The 24,474-nt window shown below is 44.4% G+C and overlaps 1 protein-coding gene across 1 annotated transcript in view; it reads left to right on the top strand.

Moving 5' to 3' along the window:
- The window catches only part of slc1a2b (solute carrier family 1 member 2b), a 37,446-nt gene extending 13,255 nt beyond the window's left edge, over window positions 1–24,191 (top strand). Inside the window, exons 2-11 of the mRNA XM_063196595.1 lie at window positions 12,924–13,063; window positions 16,812–16,964; window positions 17,752–18,002; window positions 18,724–18,868; window positions 19,164–19,290; window positions 19,622–19,855; window positions 20,126–20,320; window positions 20,726–20,860; window positions 21,421–21,655; window positions 24,056–24,191. Of these exons, the coding sequence (XP_063052665.1) occupies window positions 12,934–13,063; window positions 16,812–16,964; window positions 17,752–18,002; window positions 18,724–18,868; window positions 19,164–19,290; window positions 19,622–19,855; window positions 20,126–20,320; window positions 20,726–20,860; window positions 21,421–21,655; window positions 24,056–24,133 (1,683 nt within the window). The 5' untranslated portion in view covers window positions 12,924–12,933 and the 3' untranslated portion in view covers window positions 24,134–24,191. The remainder of the gene's footprint in view (window positions 1–12,923; window positions 13,064–16,811; window positions 16,965–17,751; window positions 18,003–18,723; window positions 18,869–19,163; window positions 19,291–19,621; window positions 19,856–20,125; window positions 20,321–20,725; window positions 20,861–21,420; window positions 21,656–24,055) is intronic.
- The last annotated feature ends 283 nt before the right edge of the window (window positions 24,192–24,474 follow it).

Here is a 24,474-nt window from a genome sequence, read left to right as displayed (position 1 = left end):
TTTAGAAAAGTGAAATCAGAGCCAGAAAGTGACAACAGCTTCCATCTGTTCCGTCTCTTCATCTCTCCCTATCTCTGCTTCACTCCATCCCTATCTGTTCATTATCTGGAAATCTCTCCCTCTATTTATGTGTCTTTGTCTCTTTCTTCCTCTCCTTCATTTCTTTACACATCTCTGCCTGTCTCTTTCTCTTCCTGCTCTGTCACTTGTTCTTGCTCCCCCCACCTCACCCTCTCTCTCTCTCTCTCTCTCTCTCTCTCTCTCTCTCTCTCTCTCTCTCTCTCTCTCTCTCTCTCTCTCTCTCTCTCTCTCTCTCCCCCCCCCCCTGTTTACCTGCTGTTCCACCATATGTGTGATCAAACAGCCGTGGCATGAAGAGAATGGAGTTTCCCTGATGATGGTCTAGGACTGAAACGTTGTGGACAGTGTTTTTCAAATTGTCTATGGAGAGAATGGAACCACGAGAGTATAGTTGAGGAAAGGGTATTAAGAATCATTTCAGAGAGAGCCATTGATGGAGCTTTGGTGGCTAACTCTCAGCCCCGACTCTTTTGCTCTATCTATCTCTTCCTTTTCTATCTCTTCATCTCCATATCACTCTCACTCCCTCTTTCTCTCTATCTGCATGTCTGCTCCATATTTTCCAGATGATTGGAAATCGACGAGTGAACCACCTGATTCCCGTCACAGTTGCCATAATGTTAACGCATATTTACAGAGTGTTTGCTCACATCTGAACAACCTCCCTTAGACTTATCTGGGAATACTCCCAGTATTCCCATACTCCACCACACCCACTACACCCCCCCACCCCCCCCAAAAAAAAAACTCCACCTCATTACGGACACAATGAGGTCACCACAAACCAAGACAAAGAGCTACACAGCTCTGTAATGTGCATAGCTCAATCATGCATCTCACCATCAAAGAACCATGAAGGAATGGTCATGGAACGGGGAAAAAATATGCTTGCCAAGAAATCCCCACTGTTGGATGTACTGGTATATACATTGTCTGTGAAAATTGAGATGTTCACCAGTGTATTCATCTATCATTGAAAAACAGTGAATATTGCTGAGATATTTTCGTGAATTTCATATATATGCATGCATGCAAATTGCATGAAAACATGAACAACTGCAAATCCTCTTGACTTGAAAAGCAATGAAATGAAACGAAATTGCAATGTCTTCGAATGGCCCATAATGTGTTCCTGTAGAAACTTAAGGGGGCATTTTGAGAATGCGCCTTTAAGGCAGCATCTGCCTGCTCTGACAGGCATGTTGATCTTTCGCTATAGGGCCAACGACGTGCCATTACCTCGTCACAGCGTGGAATGATTAGCTCGAGATTCTTTGCAGGCATGTTGATCTTTCGCCCAGAGTGCCAAAGGCGAGCCATTTAGTACCTGACATGTGGAATTATTAGCTTGAGTTTAGCTTGATTAGCTTGAGTTTATTTTCTTGTTGTTTAGTCTGTATTGGAACGTTGATCAGTTTAGTGTTTTACGAGCTGCCATTAAAGGGTCCAATTTCACTTCCCTCTTAAACTAGCCAGAGCCAAGAAATGGCAAAAATATGGTAATCCACAGCTGCTATGAGTTCATTATGTCAGAGAGAGTGAAAACAACAAATCTCTCTCATTACGTAACACAGTTCAAGATGGAGCATGAATACGGAGGTTGGACCCTCCCTCATGTTCATGCCAATGTAAAATGTAAAGCCAATAGGGATGCTTGATATCAAATGGTGCTGTAATATATGCTTTGGAAAGGACACCACAAACACTGCAAACTGAGCCTTTTCCTAAAGCCTATAGTGCCGGGTTCTGAACGAATGTGTGGAGCAATATTGGCAAGGGAGTAGAAAATAAAAACAGCGTTTGACCCTGAACAGACTGTGGTGTGTGTGTGTGTGTGTGTGTGTGTGTGTGTGTGTGTGTGTGTGTGTGTGTGTGTGTGCATACGTGCCTGCACGTGTGTGTGATTTTTTTCCCCTTTGTTAAGTGTGATGAGATCTCCTTTGCCCTGAAGTGACCCCTCCTCTTCTGAGGTCACAAGGCCCCATATTGACCATTGATCCCCAGCCAGCGACGAAGCTCTCGGGGGCACGTGTGTGCAAACGACAGCTCCCTCGCATCGATCCAGCGACCATACATTTTTAATAAGTCCAGCTCAGACTCTGGGCTCAAATTAGAAGCGTGGTGTTCGCACTAGAGGCCCCCAGAGGAAATGCATTATGGTAATGATAAATGGCTTCAGAAATAGAGCCGGCGCTGCACACTTTGTCTTTGTCAGTGCTGCGGGCGCTTGTGTTTGAAGCAGTGTGTAACCACTGGAAGTTAGTGAATACCAGCAGAATGAAAAAAAAACAGGTCTGGGGAACTCTACTGTATGTCTGTAACCTTTGTGTTGTCTGGAAATTATATATTTACAGGTTTCTTGTGTCATTAGTTTATGGAAATCAATATTCTACACAGAATGTGGTTAATTAAGTGGTTGCAGATACAAGGTTACAAGATGATAACTGGGAAGTAGCAGTCAATGAAGAAACCTCCAGCAGTTACGTAGGCAGAGGGGGATGCCTATGTTTTGCTAATTTTTCTTGGTTGGCAAACGTAACGGGCAGGTACCAGGTCCCTATTACGTAATAGATGTTTTTGGCCTTTTGCTTGTGTTGCTAATGTTCCTTATGACATTTAAAGACATCAGTGGCCCTGACGTATTAGTCAGTGATACATGTTGTGCCTGTAAGGATGGATGGTGGAATGGTTTCAGTTTGTCCCACAAAACACAACAGAATTTGACGCCACAAATAAACTGACTGGGGAGGGAGTGGTGAGAGAGGTGAAGGAATAAGCAGGGATATATGAATGGCGGGAGGAATGTGGAAAAGAGGGAGAAAAGGGGGGAGGCTGGAGAGGTTGACTGGAGCATGCTGGGACAGGGGTCTGTGCTGTAGACGTTTGCCTTCAAATTGATGCTGATCAAATTAAGATTTCTGGTTCTTTAAATCACAGTTTCCGGAGACGTTTTGGCAATGGTGGACTACCTCGCCCTATAGACCCGGATCCCCTACCACTTCAGTTTAATGCCCATTTCAGCCTGAAGAGGAATAGATCCTGCTCTCTTTCTGACCCATACCCCCCTCCTCTCTCTCTCGCTCTCTCTCTCTCTCTCTCTCTCTCGCTCTCTCTCTCTCTCTCTCTCTCTCTCTCTCTCTCTCTCTCTCTCTCTCTCTCTCTCTCTCGCTCTCTCACACACACACTCACACACATTCACAAATTCTCTAGGCATCCATCTCTTCTCCTCCCATTGGGTGAATGGACACTCTTGGCAGGCCAAGCCGAGCTGTTTTACATTCTGCCCATGATCGATTGTGTGTGTGTGCGTGTGTCCGTGTGTGTATGTGTGTGTGTGCGTGTGTGTGTGTGTGTGTGTGTGTGTGTGTGTGTGTGTGTGTGTGTGTGTGTGTGTGTGTGTGTGTGTGTGTGTGTGTCTGTGTGTGTGCATGAGAAGGGGAACCTGAGATATCCGGCTGCTGGAGCGAGGCCATGTGGTGGGCCCTTAGGGCCCCATTGTTATGCCTGTCCCATTAGGGCCCCTCTCTTCTCAGGAGGAGTGGGAAATGTTAGCCCCCTGATACTATTCTTTTGTGAGGCATCACAGCTACTCTTTATTCCTCCAACACAACTCTTTACACACACATACCAACACATATTTAACGAATCAACTGGATGAAAACAAAAATCGAGGTACTCCCCCTATTGGTAGTTTCACTGAAAGACCCCAAAGAAAAGCAGATCCTGAAATATTTTAACATGGCATTGGTTAACAAAAATTAAACTTTCCATGTTCACGTGGATTTGGATTGGTCAGTTTGATGTGATTCTTCTTTTTTTGGTATCTTTTGATCATGTCATTTTAAAGTTTAAATGATGTGCTGGGTTGGTCCTAATCCTGTGTGTGGCATACATGTGTGTGTGTGTGTGTGTGTGTGTGTGTGTGTGTGTGTGTGTGTGTGTGTGTGTGTGTGTGTGTGTGTGTGTGTGTGTGTGTGTGTGTGTGTGTGTGTGTGTGTGTGTGTGTGTGTGTGTGTGTGTGTGTGTGTGTGTGTGTGTGCGCTTTGCAGGACTTTGTGTGTGCATGCAAGCAAGCGGACAAACACAGATAAAAAGTGACACTGTCCAAACCGCCCCCATCCTAACATCTCCACAGACACCCAACACCCCCCCCCCCCCCAACCCCCAAACTGTTCTGCGTTGCTACGACAACCTGGAAGAGCTAGTGCTGCATGGCGGCCCCTCTCAAAGCATCCTCTCAGAGCCCCCTTCGCTCCGGGAAGGCAGCAGAAAATCGGGATAATCGTCGTCGATTATATGACACAAAGGGCTGCCATTTGTGAAAGATTCATTTATCCCGGAAAAAGAGAGGAAGGTGGGGGCAAGTGGGTTAGTAGAGATTGAGAGAGAGAGCGCGAGAGAGAGAGAGAGAGAGAGAGAGAGAGAGAGAGAGAGAGAGAGAGAGAGAGAGGCATGGTGGGAGTGTGGGTGGGTGGTGTGGATGGCGGGGGTGGGTTGGTTGAGGAGAAAGCCTCTGCACAGCTCTCCCACGGTGGGCACTGCCATGACATCAGCTGCAATTGAATGGGCTGGCATTCTCAGCGTGCATACTCCCCACCACCCCCATCCATCCCACCACCATCGAGTGCCCCCCGAAGCCACCCTTCTCACCATCCCACCACACACCAACCCCCTTTTGGCCAATACTGCCAGTTTGGACCCAGCGCTTAGTTTGGCCTGGGTGAGCAGGGGCCACCACCACTGTTTGCGTGCGGGACAAAGAGCCTTCACAGGGACGAGTTGGGGGTGGGTGGGGGGGTTCTGGGAACTTCACATGGTCCCGGCCAACAGTGTGGGGCTCGCAGCCCTCCAGCCCTGCTGCATCCCACCCTCCATCCCTCCCCTGCTAGGCTTTTTCGGCAGGGTGGCGTGAGTGACCCTCTCTCCCTCAACCGCCACCAATCCCAACCACCCATCCCCTGCACCCACTCCAACCATTTAACCATCCCATTCCCATTCCCACTCCTCTGCTGTCCCCCATTAAAATGTGCCCATGCCAACTCTGCCCTCTACTGAGCCACTCATGGTATGCCCTTACCCTCCGGAGCTGTATGTATGAGAGTCACTGAGAGGAAGAGAGAGAGAGAGAGAGAGAGAGAGAGAGAGAGAGAGAGAGAGAGAGAGAGAGAGAGAGGCAGATAGAGGGGGGGGAGAGAGAGAAAATGAGAGATTGAAAGAGAGAGAGAGAGAGATGAAAAGAAAGTCAGGGTGGAGGGGGGGAGGTTGGTATGGGAAAAAAACGATCCCACAGGCTGAATCCTGCAGGTCGATCTCCTTTGGGTGAGCTCACAGGATGGCAGCATTCCTCTCCTTTGTCTAAATGACCGCTCCCCTGGTCCACATACCCATGGGAAAACCCTCCTCCATTGGTAGCGGATATCCTGACACATGACATTGCACCTCCGAGCCTCGGAAAGCCGATAGTGGGAACAATTCTCAAGAGTTAAACGTGAAAGAGAGTCTTAGATCAATAGGATTTCACTTTTCGTTGTGCTATTATTAGTACATGCTATTGGCACATCCCATTCTACATGTGTTCGTATTAATACATCCTTCGTGGATTTTACTGTTATCTGATGTTGTGCAAGACATCATTGAACTTGAGTGCATCAACATTCCCTCCAATGCGTTTGAGTCAGAGTTTTGTAAGCAGACTCTTGCAGATGTAATTACAACCCTAGTGGTATGATATTACATGGTTTCAACTTTGTAATACAATACTACTAGTATTTTAATTAAATCTGTCAGAGTACTTCTATGCCTACAACTCTGGTTTGAGGTATGTCATGTTACGTCATGTTACGAAAGGCCAAGAATGGCTAGAGGCTAAACAAGCATAGTATTTCATGTTGGAACGTGTGGGAAAATGCACACATCACACATTCACAGGTTGGGGTTGCCAAAATTCAATCCCCAGGCAGGAGATAACTGATTGGTTCTAAACCATCCTATATTTTGTACAGATTGTTGTTGTTTGGCATAAAGAAAGAGAAACAAAAACAAGTTTTCCCAAAAGCCATGCAGCCGGTCATCCGGTCCAGGGTTAACATACTGTATCCACAAGTCTATTTTTCACGCTTTTTTTTCTTGAACCCCCACCACCCCCCGCCCTCACTCCTCCCGTGTTTGCATCTCTCATCCTGGGAAGAGGATGTTCCAACACCCTTAACACTCCCTCCCCTGCCCCTCGGCTCCCAGTCTCAGTCTCAACCCCAGCCTCTGGCATACTGACTAGATGAGTTTTAGAGAGTGCATGCTCTTTACTGGGAAGGATTAAGACGAGTGTAGAAGAGTCGGAGTGGAGAAAGCAAGGGGATAGGGGAAAAAAAGAGAAGGGAGCCCCTCAGGGATTTTCAGCGCTTGTATTTAAGCTCTTCCACTGGCTCCACCCTCCATCTCCCATCTTCCAGTGAGCTCCTCTGGAGAGCCAAGCTCCATCAGTGGATCTCCTGCCCCACGCCGCTCCACGCTACACCCAGCTGCCTCGCTGAACTCCTCCAGGGTGTCTGGAGCTATCTGGAGTGGACATCCCTGGCTAGCTAACTTGCAGGCTGGCTGGCTGGCTGTGGAGTTTAAGACTCAGGGTTGCGCTAAGTGGCTGGGGTCTGGTCTGAGCGATCAAGTTCTTTACGTGTAGGCATCCAGCAAAAGAAGTGAAGGGATAGTGGGCCTTCCTCTCCTGAAGTGGTTGTTGCGAACTGGACCAAGGGTGCATTTTGCAGATCGAACGTGGCGATACCAAACCTATTTTTTGTTTTGTATTTTTTGTGTCAGTTTTTCCAGACAAGGAAAACGCTGATGGTGGAAGCGTGACTCTTCTATTTTGTATTTTTTTTTTTTGTTGACCGTGTTGTCCATCTTGAGAACTTTTACAAAAAATTGCCTGGCGGATTTGGAGCCTGAGCTCACAGCCAAAGATTGAGAGGCCAGGAGAATACGGACGACTCCATTACTGACAAGCCAACGCAAATGAAGTGAGTGCATATTGATTCTGAGTACGGGTATGCACATGTCCACTGAGTTAGTCTGTGGTCTTAAAAACTGATAAAATACTGTTTTTATGGACATAGAACTCCATTTTGTTGCTAATTTGAAATCATCTGTGATTAGGAATAGGTTATGGAATTAGTCTTCTTCGCTGAAGTTGTCACCTATGGCCAAGTGTGTGCATGTTTACGTGTGTGCACGTGGGTTGAGTAAACGTGTAAAGACATGACCTCAAATGAGCTGTTACGTGTACATTCTGTTCTCTGGAAAAAAAGCGAAGTATGCCTCCTGCAGCATGTGTCAGGTGGCGTTTGGGAAATCTGGCCCTTGCTCATGCTGACAGGACAGGTCTGGCTGTGGCTGCTGTGCTGTGTTGTCTGACCTCTGCCGCGTGTCTGGGTGGTAGGTCACCTGGTGTGAGCATGCAATAGGACATGGTTGGAAGAGAGAGTGCCAAAAACAGAGGACAGGGAAGCCATTTTATCTCAGTGGTTCATGCAAGGATGCTTCGTGGCTGGATTGGCCATAAGGCATACAGGGCATGTGCCCAGTGGACTGTTGATGATTTTTGCCTGTTCCTCCCCTCAATGCAGTGGTATCAGTCCTCATGCCATTACAGCTGGCGTCTCTGAGTCAGATTTAAATATTAATTTTGGCTGTTGTGGTTAAAATATTGTGTAGTAGATTACTAAAACTTTTGCCACAGGCTTCATTGTCTCTCTCAATGCCTGGCGGACCGGTCTTGACTTAAAATACCCGGCATGCCTTTTCATCCCAGTCCAGCTCTGTGTTGCTTATAACTGATTGGGTTGGACTGGGTTAGTATGGTCAGAGACAGAACTATGAACTAAAATAATCTTTGGTATGGTGTGGTGAATTGATTACACATGGCATTGTTCCATGTGTCTTTGCGCCATCCTATTCCTCCCTAATAAAGTATATTGTGAATTGCATGTGTACACACTGCTTTTATTCTTTCTAATGCATTGAGTGAAAACATATTCTTACAAGAGCCTCAGAAGCACAAGCAAATATATGGACAAGAACTGTGAGAGTGCTTGTATATTTTTCAAAGGGGGTGAAGATGGAGATCTATTGAAGGAGTTCTATTGTGTCTTTGTTCAAGCTTCTCAATCTGAGGCCACAGAGGTTCTCTGCTGGAGATTACGGAGGTCTTCCCAGGGGTCGGAAGCTGTCACTTGGACAGGTCAATTACTTACGTATGAGGCCACAGCTAATCTGAACAGCTTTGTTGAAGTCATTGAGTCAATGTGTGTGTGTGTGTGTGTGTGTGTGTGTGTGTGTGTGTGTGTGTGTGTGTGTGTGTGTGTGTGTGTGTGTGTGTGTGTGTGTGTGTGTGTGTGTGTGTGTGTGTGTGTGTGTGTGTGTGTGTGTGTGTGTGTGTCCTTATTTTACTGTCAAAGTGCCAAAACATTTTTTTTGCTTCTTTACTGGTCGGTAAGGTTGTTTTGTCTGCTTTTTTAATAGAGTCAACAGAGCTTCCCATAAAGGTATAAAAAGGTATAAAAAGAAAGTGTGTGTGCGTGCGTGCGTGTGTACATGTGTGTGTTTATGTAAAGGATCTGAATGCATGTGTGAGCAGAGATCATGTTAGGCTGGTTGATCAAAACTAGTAGATAGAGACTGTTTGGCCCATCTCCTGTGTAGGGAGGATCATCTGTTGCCTCAGCTTGCCAAGTATGCTTGTGGTGAGCAAAACTCAAAATCTAGAAGCACTCAGAGAGCGCAGACCTCCGCCAAGGAAGCTGCTTGATACATTTGACCATGTTACACCCTAAGTCTTTCTGCCTTGTTTTTGTGCTGTTCCCGCAATTCAATTTCTGGTCACTAGGGGGCGTCTAGATAGTGAAGAATCCTTTGAAAAGTCCTGGTTCAGGTTCGTGATCTGGGTCACCACCAGAATTGAATCACTTGCTCCTTGGGTCATTACTAACAGCTCCACAAAGTTTCGTCCAAATTAGTTTATTAGTTTTTGAGTTATCCTGCTGACAGAATCTTTAAAAAAGTCCTGGTTCCGGTTTGTGATCCGTGATCACCACCAGAATTGAATCACTTGTTCCTTGGGTCATTATCAACGAACCTACAAAGTTTCGTCCAAAAATGTTGATTAGATATTGAGTTATGCTGCTGACAAACAGACAGACAAACAAACAGACAGACAAACAGACAGACAAACCAACGCTACCGAAAACATTACCTCCTTGGCGGAGGTATTACCTCAGAGAAGTAGCAGACAATTGTCATATTCACACACTTACTTCCAATTCTCATTATGGGGTTCGAACTCATTTATTTAATACGGCTTTGTGCACCCCTTCATGCCAATTGTATCAAGCGGGGCATTCATGTACCTCAATGTGATGATTACACGGTCTTCAGTCCAGATGGTCCACAGTTGCACCACAGAGCTTGGTCTGGTGAGAGGGAGGAAAAGAGCAGACAGGATTCACGATGACGACATGATGATAAAGTCTGGTGGATAAAGCAGAGGCGTTTTGTTTTTGCAGTTTCCATTTACTATGTTTCAAAAAAGACTTCATGCTGTAAGTTTTTCTCTCTGTTTTTCCAGTCACGACTGTGAGTGTAGCTTTGGATGCAGAGTGAACATCTGCCTGCCTTATGGCTAGGCAGGTGCACTTCCTATAGCTAACCCCATTCGCCCATCATTATTAAGACACACACACACACACACACACACACACACACACACACACACACACACACACACACACACACACACACACACACACACACACACACACACACACACACACACACACACACACACACACACACACACACACACACCGAGCCAATTAAAGGTGCTTTCATTTGGTTATGCAACGACATGTGCACCAATCAAGGCAAAAGCTGTTGGTGGTGGAGGTTGACCCCCACACACAGATGAATCATCTCCAAAGGTCGTTTGGTAGAACACTGGGTCAGACGATGCTTATCCAACTCACCCTTGAGCTGCTCCAGTTAATTTATTAATTTATATATGTTTTATATATGAGTTTGTTATCACATAACTGGAACTACAATGTCGTTGGTGTTTCTTTTCAACCTTTATTCGTATCGCAATTAGATGAAACTAATGCCCACTGAGCTCAGAATTAGTGTAGACAGCAGCATAAAGGTAAAAAAAAATCAAAGGGTGAAGACATATTTACCGTAAATGAAGGACTTAGAGACTAGAATAGAAATGGAGCAATGGGATGTAGCAGTGGGTGAAGTGGTGTGACTGCATGTATACCCCTGCCCAGATATCTGCGAGGTGCTTGATGGCAACGGCATCTGTTCATACGTTAATGAGGAGACTGACAGGCAGTTCAATGCTGTGGCACCACCACATCTCCCCCTACACCCATTCTCGTGCAATCTCATAAGAATGGCCAATGCCCCCTCATAAGCTTGGTGTTCAGCACGCATGGGTTGAGAGCATCTTCTCATTCGATGGCGTGTCTGTGTGTGTGACTCATTATGTGTGTGTATGTATTCATAGATGCATATACGTGTGTATTTATAGATGTATAGGGTGAGTGTGTGTTGGTGTGTGTGTGTGAGAGAGAGAGAGAGAGAGAGAGAGAGAGAGAGAGAGAGAGAGAGAGAGAGAGAGAGAGAGAGAGAGAGAGAATGAATGTGTGTGCACACCCACTGCAAATCTCCTACACTTGTCACACAACACTCAAGTGCAAAGCGTCAATCTGCTGTAAGGCTTTGGATATCAAGGACGTATCTGAAGAAAAGGTCGTTGTGCTCATGTATTGGAGGGAAATAGATCATTACACCACCCCAAACATTTCAAAGAATTTGGATTTGGGTCAAACATTGACTTGGTTTGTGACAAGGTGTGTGTGTGTGTGTGTGTGTGTGTGTGTGTGTGTGTGTGTGTGTGTGTGTGTGTGTGTGTGTGTGTGTGTGTGTGTGTGTGTGTGTGTGTGTGTGTGTGTGTGTGTGTGTGTGTGTGTGTGTGTGTGTGTGTGTGTGTGTGTGTGTGTGTGTGTGTGTGTGCGCACGCGCACGCGCACACACACGCATGCAAATGGCCCTTGAGGTACCCGATTTGGCTGCAACAAAGCTGTGCTGTCCTGTGACCTTAGGAGACACTAGTGTACTCCGAGGCTCCCAATGACCCAGACAAAATACGGAGCAAAAACAAACAATGACAATGCAGTTTGTTGGAAAATATTACTTTAAAAAAGTAGGCCGTTTTCCTTATCAGAGATTAGAATGGGAGCGGCTAGCAAGATAATTCAGTGTTGATAACATCATGAAGTGATGATGCTGATGGGGATGCATGAAATGATGTAGCATTGGTTCCATAAGTGCATATGCATAACACAGAAAATGTTGGTTGCGTTCATTTTCATCTAAGATTTGCCTCTTTTTGCCTGTCTCTCTTTCACTTCCTCTCTCTATCACACATTCTTTTTTCTTGACTGCTTTTATCGCTGCCCGGCTGTTTTGTTAGGGTGGTTGTGAAGAAATGCTCTTTTCCGCTCTTCTTTTAATCAGTAGCTCACTGTCACACATCAATCAGGTAGCATCTGTTCACTGCAAAAAAAGAGAAATGTTGGCAAGCTTATTTTTCTAGTTCAAAGTAAAGACAATCTTGTCAATAGTAGTTTTGAACTAGAAGTTAGACTATTTAGACTTGTTTTACATTTGTCCATGGGGAAAGTTGTTTTTTCTTGGTGAGATTTTTTTTACTTGTTATATTTGCTTGAAACAAGTAAAAAAAAATCTGAGTTGCTCACCACATCTCAGAGTGCATCGCAAAGTGTAAGCTCAGCACATAAGCAAGCAAGAATAACAGGCCAACCGCTTTCATGGGGCTGATGTTACCCAAGTTGAGCGTTTGGTAATTTGGCTTAATTATGTTTGCCATTCGTGACCGCTGTGGCGGTTTTGTAATCCCAGAATGTAATTACGATATATCTGATCTGGTAGCCCATTCAAACATAACACAGTTTAGCGACACAAACAAGCACAGACAAACGAGAAAAGACCTATGCCACCACCATCTTGGGAAGTGAGACATTCATTGTTTATTTATTGTAGTAGGCCACATGGAATGTGAATCTGTGCCTGCATGAGGAATGAGATAGCCAACTTTAACATTATGTACCATGTAGGTAAGAACTGCATAGTTCATAAATAAATAGGTGTGCACACAAGGTATATTTTATTTTTGTAAGCATGCACACAGTATATCTTGCCCATGGGAGCTACCTCATATTATACTCTCAAAACATACAGTACCAACAAAAAGAACACATTTTGCAATTCTTTAAAATAAAGTTCATCCAGATAGCGTTGAGCTTTATATGCAGAATATATACATATATGTGTTGAACCTTTGTATTTATCCTCAGATTTGGCTTAATGGCATGCAATGTCATGTGATCTCATGGGCTTTTATTTGTTGCCATGGCTGATTATAGCTTGCTCCCTTAATCCACTGTTATGGATAAAAAAAACTCTCTCTCTCTCTCTCTCTCTCTCTCGCACGCACGCATGCATGCATGCACGCACACACACACACACACACACACTACACTACACTACACTACACTACACTACACTATCATTTATTTCATTGAGAGCTCATCAAATGAGGGTAAAATGCCCGAGATGCCTTCCTGAGAAGAGGATCGCTACCAATCACATCATGTCAAATTGGGATTACTAATGTCTCCTCTCTCTCTCTCTCTCTCTCTCTCTCTCTCTCTCTCTCTCTCTCTCTCTTCTCTCTCTCCCTCTCTCTCTGTAATCTCTCTCTCTCTCCGCAGTGCCAACAGTATGCCTAAGCAAGTGGAGGTCAGGATGCACGAGAGTCACTTGGAGCCCATAGAGGCCACTCCGCAGTCCAAATGCGGAGTCTTCTGCGGGAAGCTCTTCAAGAACCTGCTGCTCACACTCACAGTGCTGGGTGAGTCCCCATCGTCTTCGCCACCTCACAACACCTACAGCGCCAATTTACGCACACAAGTGTATTCACAGACATACTGAACTGTATGCACACACACAAACCAACACTGGCCGTCATTATCTATCTATGGTACTATATGACCAAGAGGACATCACCATACATGTTCACATGCTGTGTGTACAAACTCACAGAAACACGCACACTCACACGCACACACACACACACACACACACGCACGCGCAAGCGCACGCACACGCACGCACATGCACACGCACACACACACACACACACACACACACACACACACACACACACACACACACACACACACACACACACACACACACACACACACACACACACACACACACACACACACACCTTTCTTTTTGCCAATAGGGGTTCGAGTCGACATATCCCCCTTACTATGTACAGATCTATAGGATCTGCCAGCCTGTACAATACTGTACTGTGTGGTGAGGTTCAGATGTCACCACACCAGGGCACCCACAGGCTTAAAGTGCTGGTTCAGGGAAGGCATTACAGGCACGCTGTCATAGTGATTCACTACACATCGCAGCAGTAGCAGTATTTCTCAGTGACATCGGCCAGATGTGCCTGTGCGTGCGTGCATGCGTGCGTGCATACGTGCATGCGTGCGTCCCTGACTATTGCATCCTTTCAACTAGCCCCATCTGCGCTTATGGCTATACTTGTCTCAGCACCTGGGATAAGGCCCACTGCCCCCTTTCTCCCCCTGTACCACATTGACCCCGCTCATGGTCCATTCTCAGGTGCTATGATGAAATCAGACAAACAGATTGTGGTCTGTGTGCTACCAGGGATGGAAGTTCACACCATGCACCATATAAATAATATTATATTCATATTATATAATAATAATAATATTAAAACAATGGAAATATGAAAAAGTGTATAATTTACTATAATGGCTTATTATCTTCAGACAGACAGACAGACAGACAGACAGACAGACAGATATATTTTGCACGTTAACAACCCAGGTGTCAATTCTAATTACTGCTGCCAGTTGTAGCCAGCTCCAGCTCATGTCCTTTGCATCCTGATAAAACATGCTCGCCTGATCAACACCAACTGATACCCACACCAGTTACAGACCAATATGCAATGAGTAAGCCACACATAACATTACATACAGGGTTTACATAACATGACATACAGGGTTTTGTTCGTCTTTGTGTGTCAAGTCAAGTCAGTCTTATTGCCAATTTCTTTGCATGCGCCGTCTGTGACATATGGCGAGTTTGCCATTCCAGCTTGTCTTCGACGCTGAACCTTCCAGAGAGCTTTTCACCGAATGACTCACGGTGTAGACACTGTTGACAGCTCGGATAGCAACTAGCTCGGGCGGGGTGGGCTGGGCTGGGGTGGGGAGGGCTGACGATTTTTCTCACCTCTCAAGAGCTGATGCTATAAAAAGCATCTCTTACAAAAACGGAGAATACGCGGAATACAGTGCAGAGGTCAAACGCATCGCGCCGCATTGCCAACATCCCGGCAGTCTCCTGAAGACTGCAGTCTCCAGTCTTCATACAAAGGAACTAAATATGTTAGGAAGAAACACTGTGGAGGCCAGCACACCTCTCGCAGTTTCAATAGTCTTCAATTACGGTGATAAATTACATTCATGAAAGGAAATTTCCGGCGCATTTGCAAGTGTGCATCATTTCAGTTAATAAATACCATTTCTCTCTCTAACTTGAAGGAGACTGGGCTAACCTGGATTTCCCAGTGTGACCAATTTGCTGTCACCCAAATTGGATGTCAGGTTCATTTTTCTCCTGCACCACTGACCCAGTTACCAGTCCTGCCCGTGCGTGTGCACTGTGCATGCATGCAGGCACACATGTTTGTGTTCGTGTTGTGCGGGACCAAATGTATGTTATGATAAACCTTGCTTGAGGAAACGGTTAGGGCAATGTGTGCACGGAGGCAAAGATAACATGTCACTCTTTTGATGAATCTGTGACAGAAGCAGGGTCACGAGTGAATGAATCATGTGCCTCGGTAAAGGGGCTCGCTGGGGCCCGTGGGGTACACTGACAGCTTTGGCTGGGCAGATCCCGACCATTATCATACGCCTCAGGTGGAGGTGCCGAGGTCACATGGAAACAAAATAAAGATAGTGAGTGGGGATGCATTTCCATATACACGTATATATACATACATATTTTTTGTCTAAGGTAGCCTGGCTGTATAGAAACATGTACAGTAATTATCCTTATACACTCTTGCTGGGAAATGTAAGCCTGCAGCCTTTACGGTAAATGACACTGGCAGGCTCCCCTAGCTGTGCTAGAAGGACATAAACAGTCATAAAATGGTGGGGGGATGGTACAAAGAGATGTTCAGTTGTAAATGGTAAAAGCTGTTTAGAGGATGGAAATGTAGGTAGGTAATGGCATCGTAAAGGTGCAAGTGTTTATGAGGAGTGTCCTTCAATCATCAATTAATCAATAAATCAGTGGGATGGCTGAAGAATATGTGAAAAGAGGTGAGAATGATGACTGAGGCCTTAGTGATGATGTGGTCATACAGTGTTTTTTTTTTGGATCTCCAAAGGCACACATATATTGACAAACAAAAATGTGTGCCTTAGCTACAAAGCTGGAAGTCTGAATTGAGAATTGAAATGTAGACTAAGGGTAGCGGTTTGTGTAAAAAAAACGGTATGGATGCAGTACAGAGGAGTAGCTGTATTGCAATAAAGATACAAACTTAAGATGGTAACAAGATACATGGATTTGCACTTCTCTAAAACTTGCACCTTACATCAGAAGAGACCGGGGGGGGGGGGGGTTAAGAAATGAGTAGAGGGCAGGGTGGGAATAAAATAGAGGAGAAACAAAGAACAGACGAGAAGAGACATTTGAGAAAAGACTGTGTCCCCTATGGGTGAGGTATAGTGCAAAAGGGTTGAGTAAAACCAAAGGTTGCCTTAGGAAAACACTTTCAAGTTGAAAAATTGCACATCGAAACATATGGGGGATTCCGCAGTGTGCAGAATCTTTGTTCTTTGAGAAAGGTAGGAAGAGCATGCCTGAGCCAAGCGTTGTGTGTCCTCAGAGACACAGTCCATGGGCGACACAATGAGATGGTTGTGCCATGGCTGGGTCAGAGTCATCTTCTAGAGGGAGTGCAAAGAGGCCAGGGTCAGGCTAGCTTTCATCCGGGCCCCTTCTCTCTTTCTCTCTTTCTCTCTTTCTCTCTCTCTCTCTCTCTCTCTCTCTCTCTCTCTCTCTCTCTCTCTCTCTCTCTCTCTCTCTATGTATTCCTCTTCTGACCTATCCATGGGACACCAGTCTGCACCATGGTTGTGAGGTGTACATCAAACCATCTAAGGAATGTCACAGATGGTTGTCTGTGGTTTCTTAGAGTAACCTTTTGACAGTGAATTTAGGGTGGTAGACCAATGCTTCATGTTATTGTAGAAACCATTTGTGTTGTTTTTGTGTGCTGAAGTACTGACTTAAAGGTGTACAAATAATTGAACATTTTGTTTTATTTTGACCAAGATGAATTAGCATTTGCCATGTTTAATAGTAAGTCAGACTGTTTAAAACGTGTGTGTGTGTGTGTGTGTGTGTGTGTGTGTGTGTGTGTGTGTGTGTGTGTGTGTGTGTGTGTGTGTGTGTGTGTGTGTGTGTGTGTGTGTGTGTGTGTGTGTGTGTGTGTGTGTGTGTGTGTGTGTGTGTGTCTGCTACAGGTGTGATCCTGGGCGCCGTTTTTGGAATGCTTCTACGCCCTTTCGCACCCATAAATCCTGATATCGTCATGGTGATTGCCTTCCCTGGTGACATCCTGATGAGGATGTTGAAAATGCTCATTCTTCCCCTCATCATTTCCAGTTTGATCACAGGTCAGTCATAGTTTTTTATATTCCATTTTTGATATCTTATTGTAATATCTCATAATTCATACTTTAATAACTGTTGTTGTGTTCCATGTTGTTTATGTATATCATAGAGCCAGAAAATAGCTTTCAAATAACATCAAAGCCATCTCTTTGTGTCTTACAACTTCCTTGGTCATTTTCTCCCTTAACCTTCTGAGACCCTGCGTCCTCGTGTTTTTACTTTGACATGTTATCCACATTCAGAGACGCTGCTCATATCACCCTTTGTGGTGAACTTGCAAAATTACACAATTTCAAGTGAAAAAATGGCGACCATATTGACAAGACTTCTATTCAACATCCCAGAATTAAGAAAAAAGTAAAGTGAAGTTAATGTCTGAATGAAACCAATGTTTTCATGTACAATTAAGGCTCTATTTTCATTTGGCATTAGAATTTAACACATTTTTAGTGACTCAAGGAAGGCTAAGATGTCATGTCATGTCTTCATTTGAGGACATCGGGACTACATAATGTCATTGGACGTGCCATCTTTTCATCTAAAGTTGGGATAAAATCAGTGTATTATTGCAAATAGTTAATTTAAATGTATATTTGCTTAAATACAGTTGCAATGTACTTAAAAAGATCATTGATAAAACAATATTGTACATCGTTCATGTTTACTTCAAACTAAAATCTAGCTCGATAGGCCTCTAAGTGACATTAATTAGTGTTTTCTCCTGAGTGTGATCTTGTCTTGGACCATGTTCTTGTGAAGATTAAGCACATCTAATTGATCTTTTGTTAGGACTGTCTGGTCTGGATGCCAAGTCCAGTGGTCGCCTGGGAACCAGGGCCATGGTCTACTACATGTCCACCACCATCATTGCCGCCATCCTGGGTGTCATCCTGGTGTTGGTCATCCACCCTGGCAACCCCAAGATGAAGGAGCAGCTGGGAGAGGGCACCATCAAGGATGAGGTCTCCAGCCTGGATGCCTTCTTCGATCTCATTAGGAACCTCTTCCCAGAGAACCTTGTCCAGGCTTGCTTCCAGCAGGTAGGCGCAAAGCTCCACAGAGTACAAATAAATTAGAGTGATATGGTCTAGGCAATTGGTGCTAAAATACTATCACTCGGATGGTGATAAAAGCGTGAAACTTGGCCCAATTATTCATTAGGAATCTCCATCACGTATGCTAGTTGCTAAGGAAAATGCTTTGCGGTGCAACCGTGGCTATGCAGCATTGAATTCTGAGTGGCTCCATCCCTGAAATTGATCAGCATGTCCTAATGAACACTTGTGCCAAGTTTGATGCTTTTATCACCTTGCGAGCAACTGATAATGAAAAGTCAGTCCCATAGGTCATTGTTATCACATGTACCATCACAACAGACAGTACTGTACATGTACAGTAATTCATCCTGTGTGTTTAAGCCATAACACATGTGAGAAATATACTAGGGTTGTTCATGTAAAAGTAGCCAACGTGCATTTCAAAGCTGGTTTTAAAAAAAAAATCCTATTTAGGGGGATAAAATGCACCTGTCACAATGGCGTTTTTATTTGTATTCACATGTTGTGGTTATACGCAAACAGATAAAAAGATATTCACATTTAAAAATATCTGCACACTTGTAACCAGCACCTGAGCCAGGTCATTCATTATTCCTTTTCCAACACGCAGTATGAGATGAGATGAGATGAGATGCTTTACCCGATATGTTGTATCGTTTAATAATTGGATCACTGAATGATTTGTCTTCGCTTTTAACTACAGATCCAGACGACCGTGAAGAAGGAGATAGTTGTTCCACCTGAGGTGAACAGCACCTTGGAAGATATCCTCACCTCAGCCACCCAGGCCCCGCCAGTATACATCGTCAAAAAGTCTCTTCAGTTCAAGAGTGGAATGAATGTTTTGGGTAGGTTTGATTAATTAAGCCATCAGCATGCGTAATTTAGGACCCTGGGAAATTAGTTCATCATCATTCAAAAGTTATTAGTAAAATAGAGCAAACAAAGTATCCACAATCTTTTTCTTTTCAGTTAGTAGTCTTCAGTAGCTTAGCAGTACAACAGCTAGCTGCAAGATCAAATGGGCTGACTGTTTAAACTAGCAGCTTTAAGCAAACAAGCCAGAGTGTCTCAGTAACACATAACGAACAAGAATGTCTTGGTAACTCTTAATGAATAGAGCGACCTTTCATTTCCCTACAGGTTTGATCGGTTTCTTCATCGCCTTTGGCATCTGCATGGGGAAGATGGGTGACAGGGCTCGTCTCATGATTGAGTTCTTCAGCATCCTGAACGAGATTGTCATGAAGCTGGTCATCATGATCATGTGGTAAGTGCTACTAGTGGAGATAATTTATTTAAATTCAGTAAGAAGTAAACCACTTATACCTACAGTCCATGGTCATGATCACTCTCTCCTCAGTTTCAAGATGTCTGACTTAATGAATCCTATTCCAGGATTAGCCTAGTCCCTAACTATTGATGTTTCAAATGGATTGTTCAAAATCAATTTGTCAATTCTCATTATCAGAAGTGTGTTAGCTGCATTTCATAATGTTATTCTACTCAAACAAACTGAGCCTTATACCTGGGTAATGGAAAATGAATGTAATTTCTATAGCCTGTCAGTGTATGATACTATCCATTTGCCTACCTCTCAGGTACTCTCCGTTCGGTATCGCCTGCCTGATTACCGGTAAAATCATCTCCATCAACGATCTGGAGGTTGTTGCTAAGCAGCTGGGCATGTACATGGTGACCGTCATCATTGGTCTCATCATCCACGGCGCCATTTTCTTGCCTACCATTTACTTCGCCATCGTGAGGAAAAACCCCTTCACCTTCTTCATGGGCATCTTCCAGGCATGGATCACAGCTCTGGGAACAGCATCCAGGTCTTACACGCAACCACACTCTACTGCATGCTGGATTTCATAACTGTCACCAATAAACCTATAGTGATTTATAGTTTATGATTGTGTGTCGTTATCGTGTCCTCTACCATGTCCTTCTTTGTTCCTCTCAATGATGACAATGGAGTGGTGGTGTATTACGTAAGAATTTAGCATCTGTTCCACATGAGCTTTCATGTGGAACAGATTTTCACAAGCACTTATTCATGTTTTCCATTTTCTCTCTGTCTGTCTGTCTCTGGTGTTCCACAGTGCTGGAACTCTGCCAGTCACCTTCCGTTGCCTTGAAGAGAACCTGGGCATTGACAAGAGAGTTACCCGATTTGTGCTACCAGTCGGTGCCACCATTAACATGGACGGCACTGCCCTCTATGAGGCCGTGGCTGCCATTTTCATTGCCCAGATGAACGGCATCCACCTGGACCCGGGCCAGATCGTCACCGTCAGGTACGTATTGTTGCTCCTCAAAAAGTCTCTTTGCAAAAAATCTATGAAACATCGGCACATACTATAAGGTACCTGTGTATGCTAACATGTTCAAGGTGCACAACGTTTATCCATACTTCGATTATTGTTTGTTCGCCCAAATTTCGCTACAATTATTAACTGATCTGTGCACAACCATAAATGACTTGAATGCTAGCTCACTGTTTCAAAAAGGTTTGTATTGTCTAGAAAATGCACAAAGCATACCCTTGTTTACATCTGGGCACAACCATCACTCTTCTCAGTAATATACACAGTACTGTATACACAGCGTCACAATTCTACAGTCCTGACTGTGCTTTAGTGTAGTGTTCGTTTACCCGGCTCACGGTGTGATAATATGTCCTGTGTCCTCTTGCTTTGCAGCCTCACTGCCACCCTGGCCAGTATAGGAGCCGCCAGTATTCCCAGTGCCGGCCTGGTCACCATGCTGCTCATCCTGACAGCCGTTGGCCTCCCCACACAGGACATCAGTCTGCTAGTGGCAGTCGACTGGCTGCTGTGAGTGGAGAGACACTAGGGGGAGATATGAATGGGCTGTTGTAGTGTTAAGCATGCAAATCGCTGTCTTTGTTTGCCACACACTCATGCACATTCACAGTCTCATTAGCAGTATATCAATATCTTTTTTTCTCCCTCTCTCCCTCTTGCATGCACCGTAGGCAGACAGACAGACAGACAGACAGACAGACAGACACACACACAAACACACACACACACACACACACACACACACACACACACACACACACACACACACACACACACACACACACACACACACACACACACACACACACACACACACACACACACACACACTGAGCACACAAGCATACCATGAAGTGCACAACCATTAAGCGGCATTTATGTTGAAGTGTTGCACTGAAGATGTTTTCTGTTCAATTGATGCCATTGGTAAATGCTATGAAATGGAACACCTCATTGCTGCCTAATTCTACACCTCCGTTTGTCTTCCTTACATATTTTTTAGAGCCTCAATTGAACAATCATATTCCGTACTCGATAACCACTCTGTTCTGTGTCGACACCCATAACAGGGATCGCTTCCGTACCTCTGTGAATGTGGTGGGTGACTCCTATGGGGCCGGCATTGTCTACCACATGTCCAAGGCCGAGCTGGATGCCCTGGATGCCCAGCACAAGTCGGACGACATCGAGATGATGACCAAGACCCCGTCCTACTACGACGACCTCAAGAACCATCACGAAAACAACTCCAACCAGTGCGTGACCTATGCCGCTCACAATTCAGTACTGGTAGATGAATGCAAGGTACAGCCACTAACGCTTGCGGACATAGAGACTTCTATATAGCACCATCTCCCTCTTGCTGCATGCACCTGTTAGCTATGCCTGTCTGTTTCTCTGGATGTTTTGTCTCTTGTTCCATTGTTTGTATGTAAATACATACATTGACAATGTATTTATGTATGATGTGAAAAGTGTATATATTTCTTTGGATGTTTTCTGCGGGAAAGCAGCTTTTTGACAAATGGCACAGCCTAAATAAGGCATATTTAATGTTGGAAGTCTAAGTTCCAGCTAAAAGGAAACACATCAACTCACTTATAAAAATAATCTTTAGCTGTACTTCCTACTAAGGATGGAGCTCACATTGGTTCAGCAGTTTGGCAAAAGAGCACAGGACAGAGATATAAATGGCTAGTACTGTGATCGTTTTCCAGTATACCAGAGAGGACTCTCCAGGGCATTGTGGTTGTGGAGAGAAATCCACCAATAGCCCTATAGGAACAGGCAACAGGGCAATAGGTCTTTGTCCCCTGATCACCCCAAGGGCAATCCTAGACAGAACATGTTGTGCTGATCCCAATGGGTGTATCTGTCATTGGGTTTAAGAGGTGGGTGGATGAACAGCCATGGCTAGAGAAGGCTCCATCCATCACCATCGTCCATCCTACTCCCTTCACTCACTTTGTGAGACCAATGATTGGCTGGGAGAGTGGAAGGTTGGTTATCTCAGGGAATTACATCATCGATTGTTCACACAACCAACCACTGGTCAGCTGATCAGTGGCCTCTCCACGTGAAGTTTTCAGGATTGGAATGAGCTACTTAAGCTCATTATAAACATCTCTTCCCACTTCTTCAAATCAATGGGCAAATTCCCAGTATGTTGTGTTGAATACTTGTAATGTCTTGAGACTTTGAGGAAAATCGTGCACAGTTGCTATTACGACATCCCAGAGTAGCCTACGCAGTAGCACTCGATTTCTCACTCTCATGTCTCACAGTACATTTTTAGAAGCCGGTGATGTTAAAAAATGCAGAGCCGAGGGCAGACACTAATGATTAATTATCGCTGCATAATATCATTAGCCTTTTTACTCACCCTGACACCGAGTCAGTTTAAGTCTCTGTTGGAAGGGAAAAACACACAGAGGAGCACTGTGGTTCCTTGAAGGCCCCTCATTCGCATTAGAAAACACAGATGAAAAAATGCAAAGGGGGCGGGGGTGGTGGCTAGTAGCAAAAGCAAAAATTCAGAGATTCTGAAAGGCACAAAGAAGCGGAGGTCACGGCGATCTGAACGCGGGCGCTATGACAACCCGCACAAGATGAAATGCATGCCGTTGGATTCAGACAGCGCTCACGCTGACGTTACCAAGGGGACCCATTCAATCAATGATGTTGCCTAGAAACGGCCGCCGCTTGTCCCCTTGCACCAGCCCCCCTGGACTGGGTCAGATGGACAAAAAGCTGTTCTCTCCGGTTCTGTCTTTTTGTTCTTGCATGACTTAGTTGTAAATGGATGTGTATTAAAATGACTAACAATTTTAATCCAAAGACGCAAACCATTGTAGAAAGCCTTGCATAATAACTCTTTAACAACCAGCATTAATTCTGCATGTTAGTTTTGTTTTTGAAATTTTATACTTTTTGTATCTGTAAAGTACTTTGTATTGATGCGTGTCTGTTTGTACAAAAAAAGTATTTGTGATCTATTGCATGTTGTGTTTGACAATGTTATAATTCCACTGCTTGATGAAAGCATCCATAAACCCCAAAGCCCCTGATCCCACCCCCCAGCAAGCATGACTTAATTATTGGTGGCATGGTTCAGTCACTCCATTTAAAGCTGTGAACGCATGCAATGTGAGGAAAAGGACACTCTCCATTCACATTAGTGGAGCTGCTTGCTTCTCAAGCACAGCTCATTACAATAGCATAATGCAAGCAATGATGAAAGGTGACGTACATGTCAAGTGATTTTGACATAATTAAAGGAAATGTTATTCAGCTCACTCCAAATTCGACATTACCATGACATAAGCCTATATTTAAGGTGATCCCAAGAAAGACAATGTCCAGTGGACAACATTTTGATCCCATCGCTAAATGCAATGAACTTGTGCAGTAAGTTCTGAAACAGTCACAGTTCCAATATTTCTCAAAACCAATAGCCATCAAATGGTAAGTTTCTGTTCTTTTACTGGATATGGAATTGTTGCCCTGACTAAAGATGTGAAATGGCATCATGTGACAACTGGGCATGCCATAATGCATGGTCCATGGTAGCGTCAACTTTGTGTGTCGTCCTGCATGTCGTGCACCAACCCAGAGGATTCACTGTTATGCGTCGTTGTCTTAAGCCACACAGTATGCACCTGTGCCTTAGAATTGCCTCTCTAGATGTCCATGACTTGCTTGCAGGTAACCTCGGCCACAAATGGTTCAACGGCTGCGGCGGAGGTCACACTTGTTGAGGAGGAGCCGGGGAGACAAGAATAAAGCAAGCACACACACACCCAGCACCTGAGAGTCCACAAGCTTTCCTATTTGGCGAAAACAAAAGAAAATGGAAAAAAAATGTAATGCAAATGGAAGAAGAAGTACTGTTTTTATTTTAGTTTTACTGTTCTTGTTGTTGCTGTTGGTCTTGTTGATAATGATGACGATGACGATGACGATGTTTCTTTTTTTAATATTCCCTTTTTTAAAAGAAAAAAAAGAAATTGTAACCAATCATCTGGCCGACTGAACGAACTAATACTAATTCTGAAACAGAAAAATTAATATGCCATCCGTTAGTTCTAATGTGTCTATGGTAGCTAACTTTCGCACAATGGACA

The sequence above is a fragment of the Engraulis encrasicolus genome, chromosome 4 (genome assembly GCF_034702125.1).
Source record: "Engraulis encrasicolus isolate BLACKSEA-1 chromosome 4, IST_EnEncr_1.0, whole genome shotgun sequence".
Classification (NCBI taxonomy): domain Eukaryota; kingdom Metazoa; phylum Chordata; class Actinopteri; order Clupeiformes; family Engraulidae; genus Engraulis; species Engraulis encrasicolus.
This window is presented reverse-complemented; position numbering and strand designations above follow the sequence as displayed.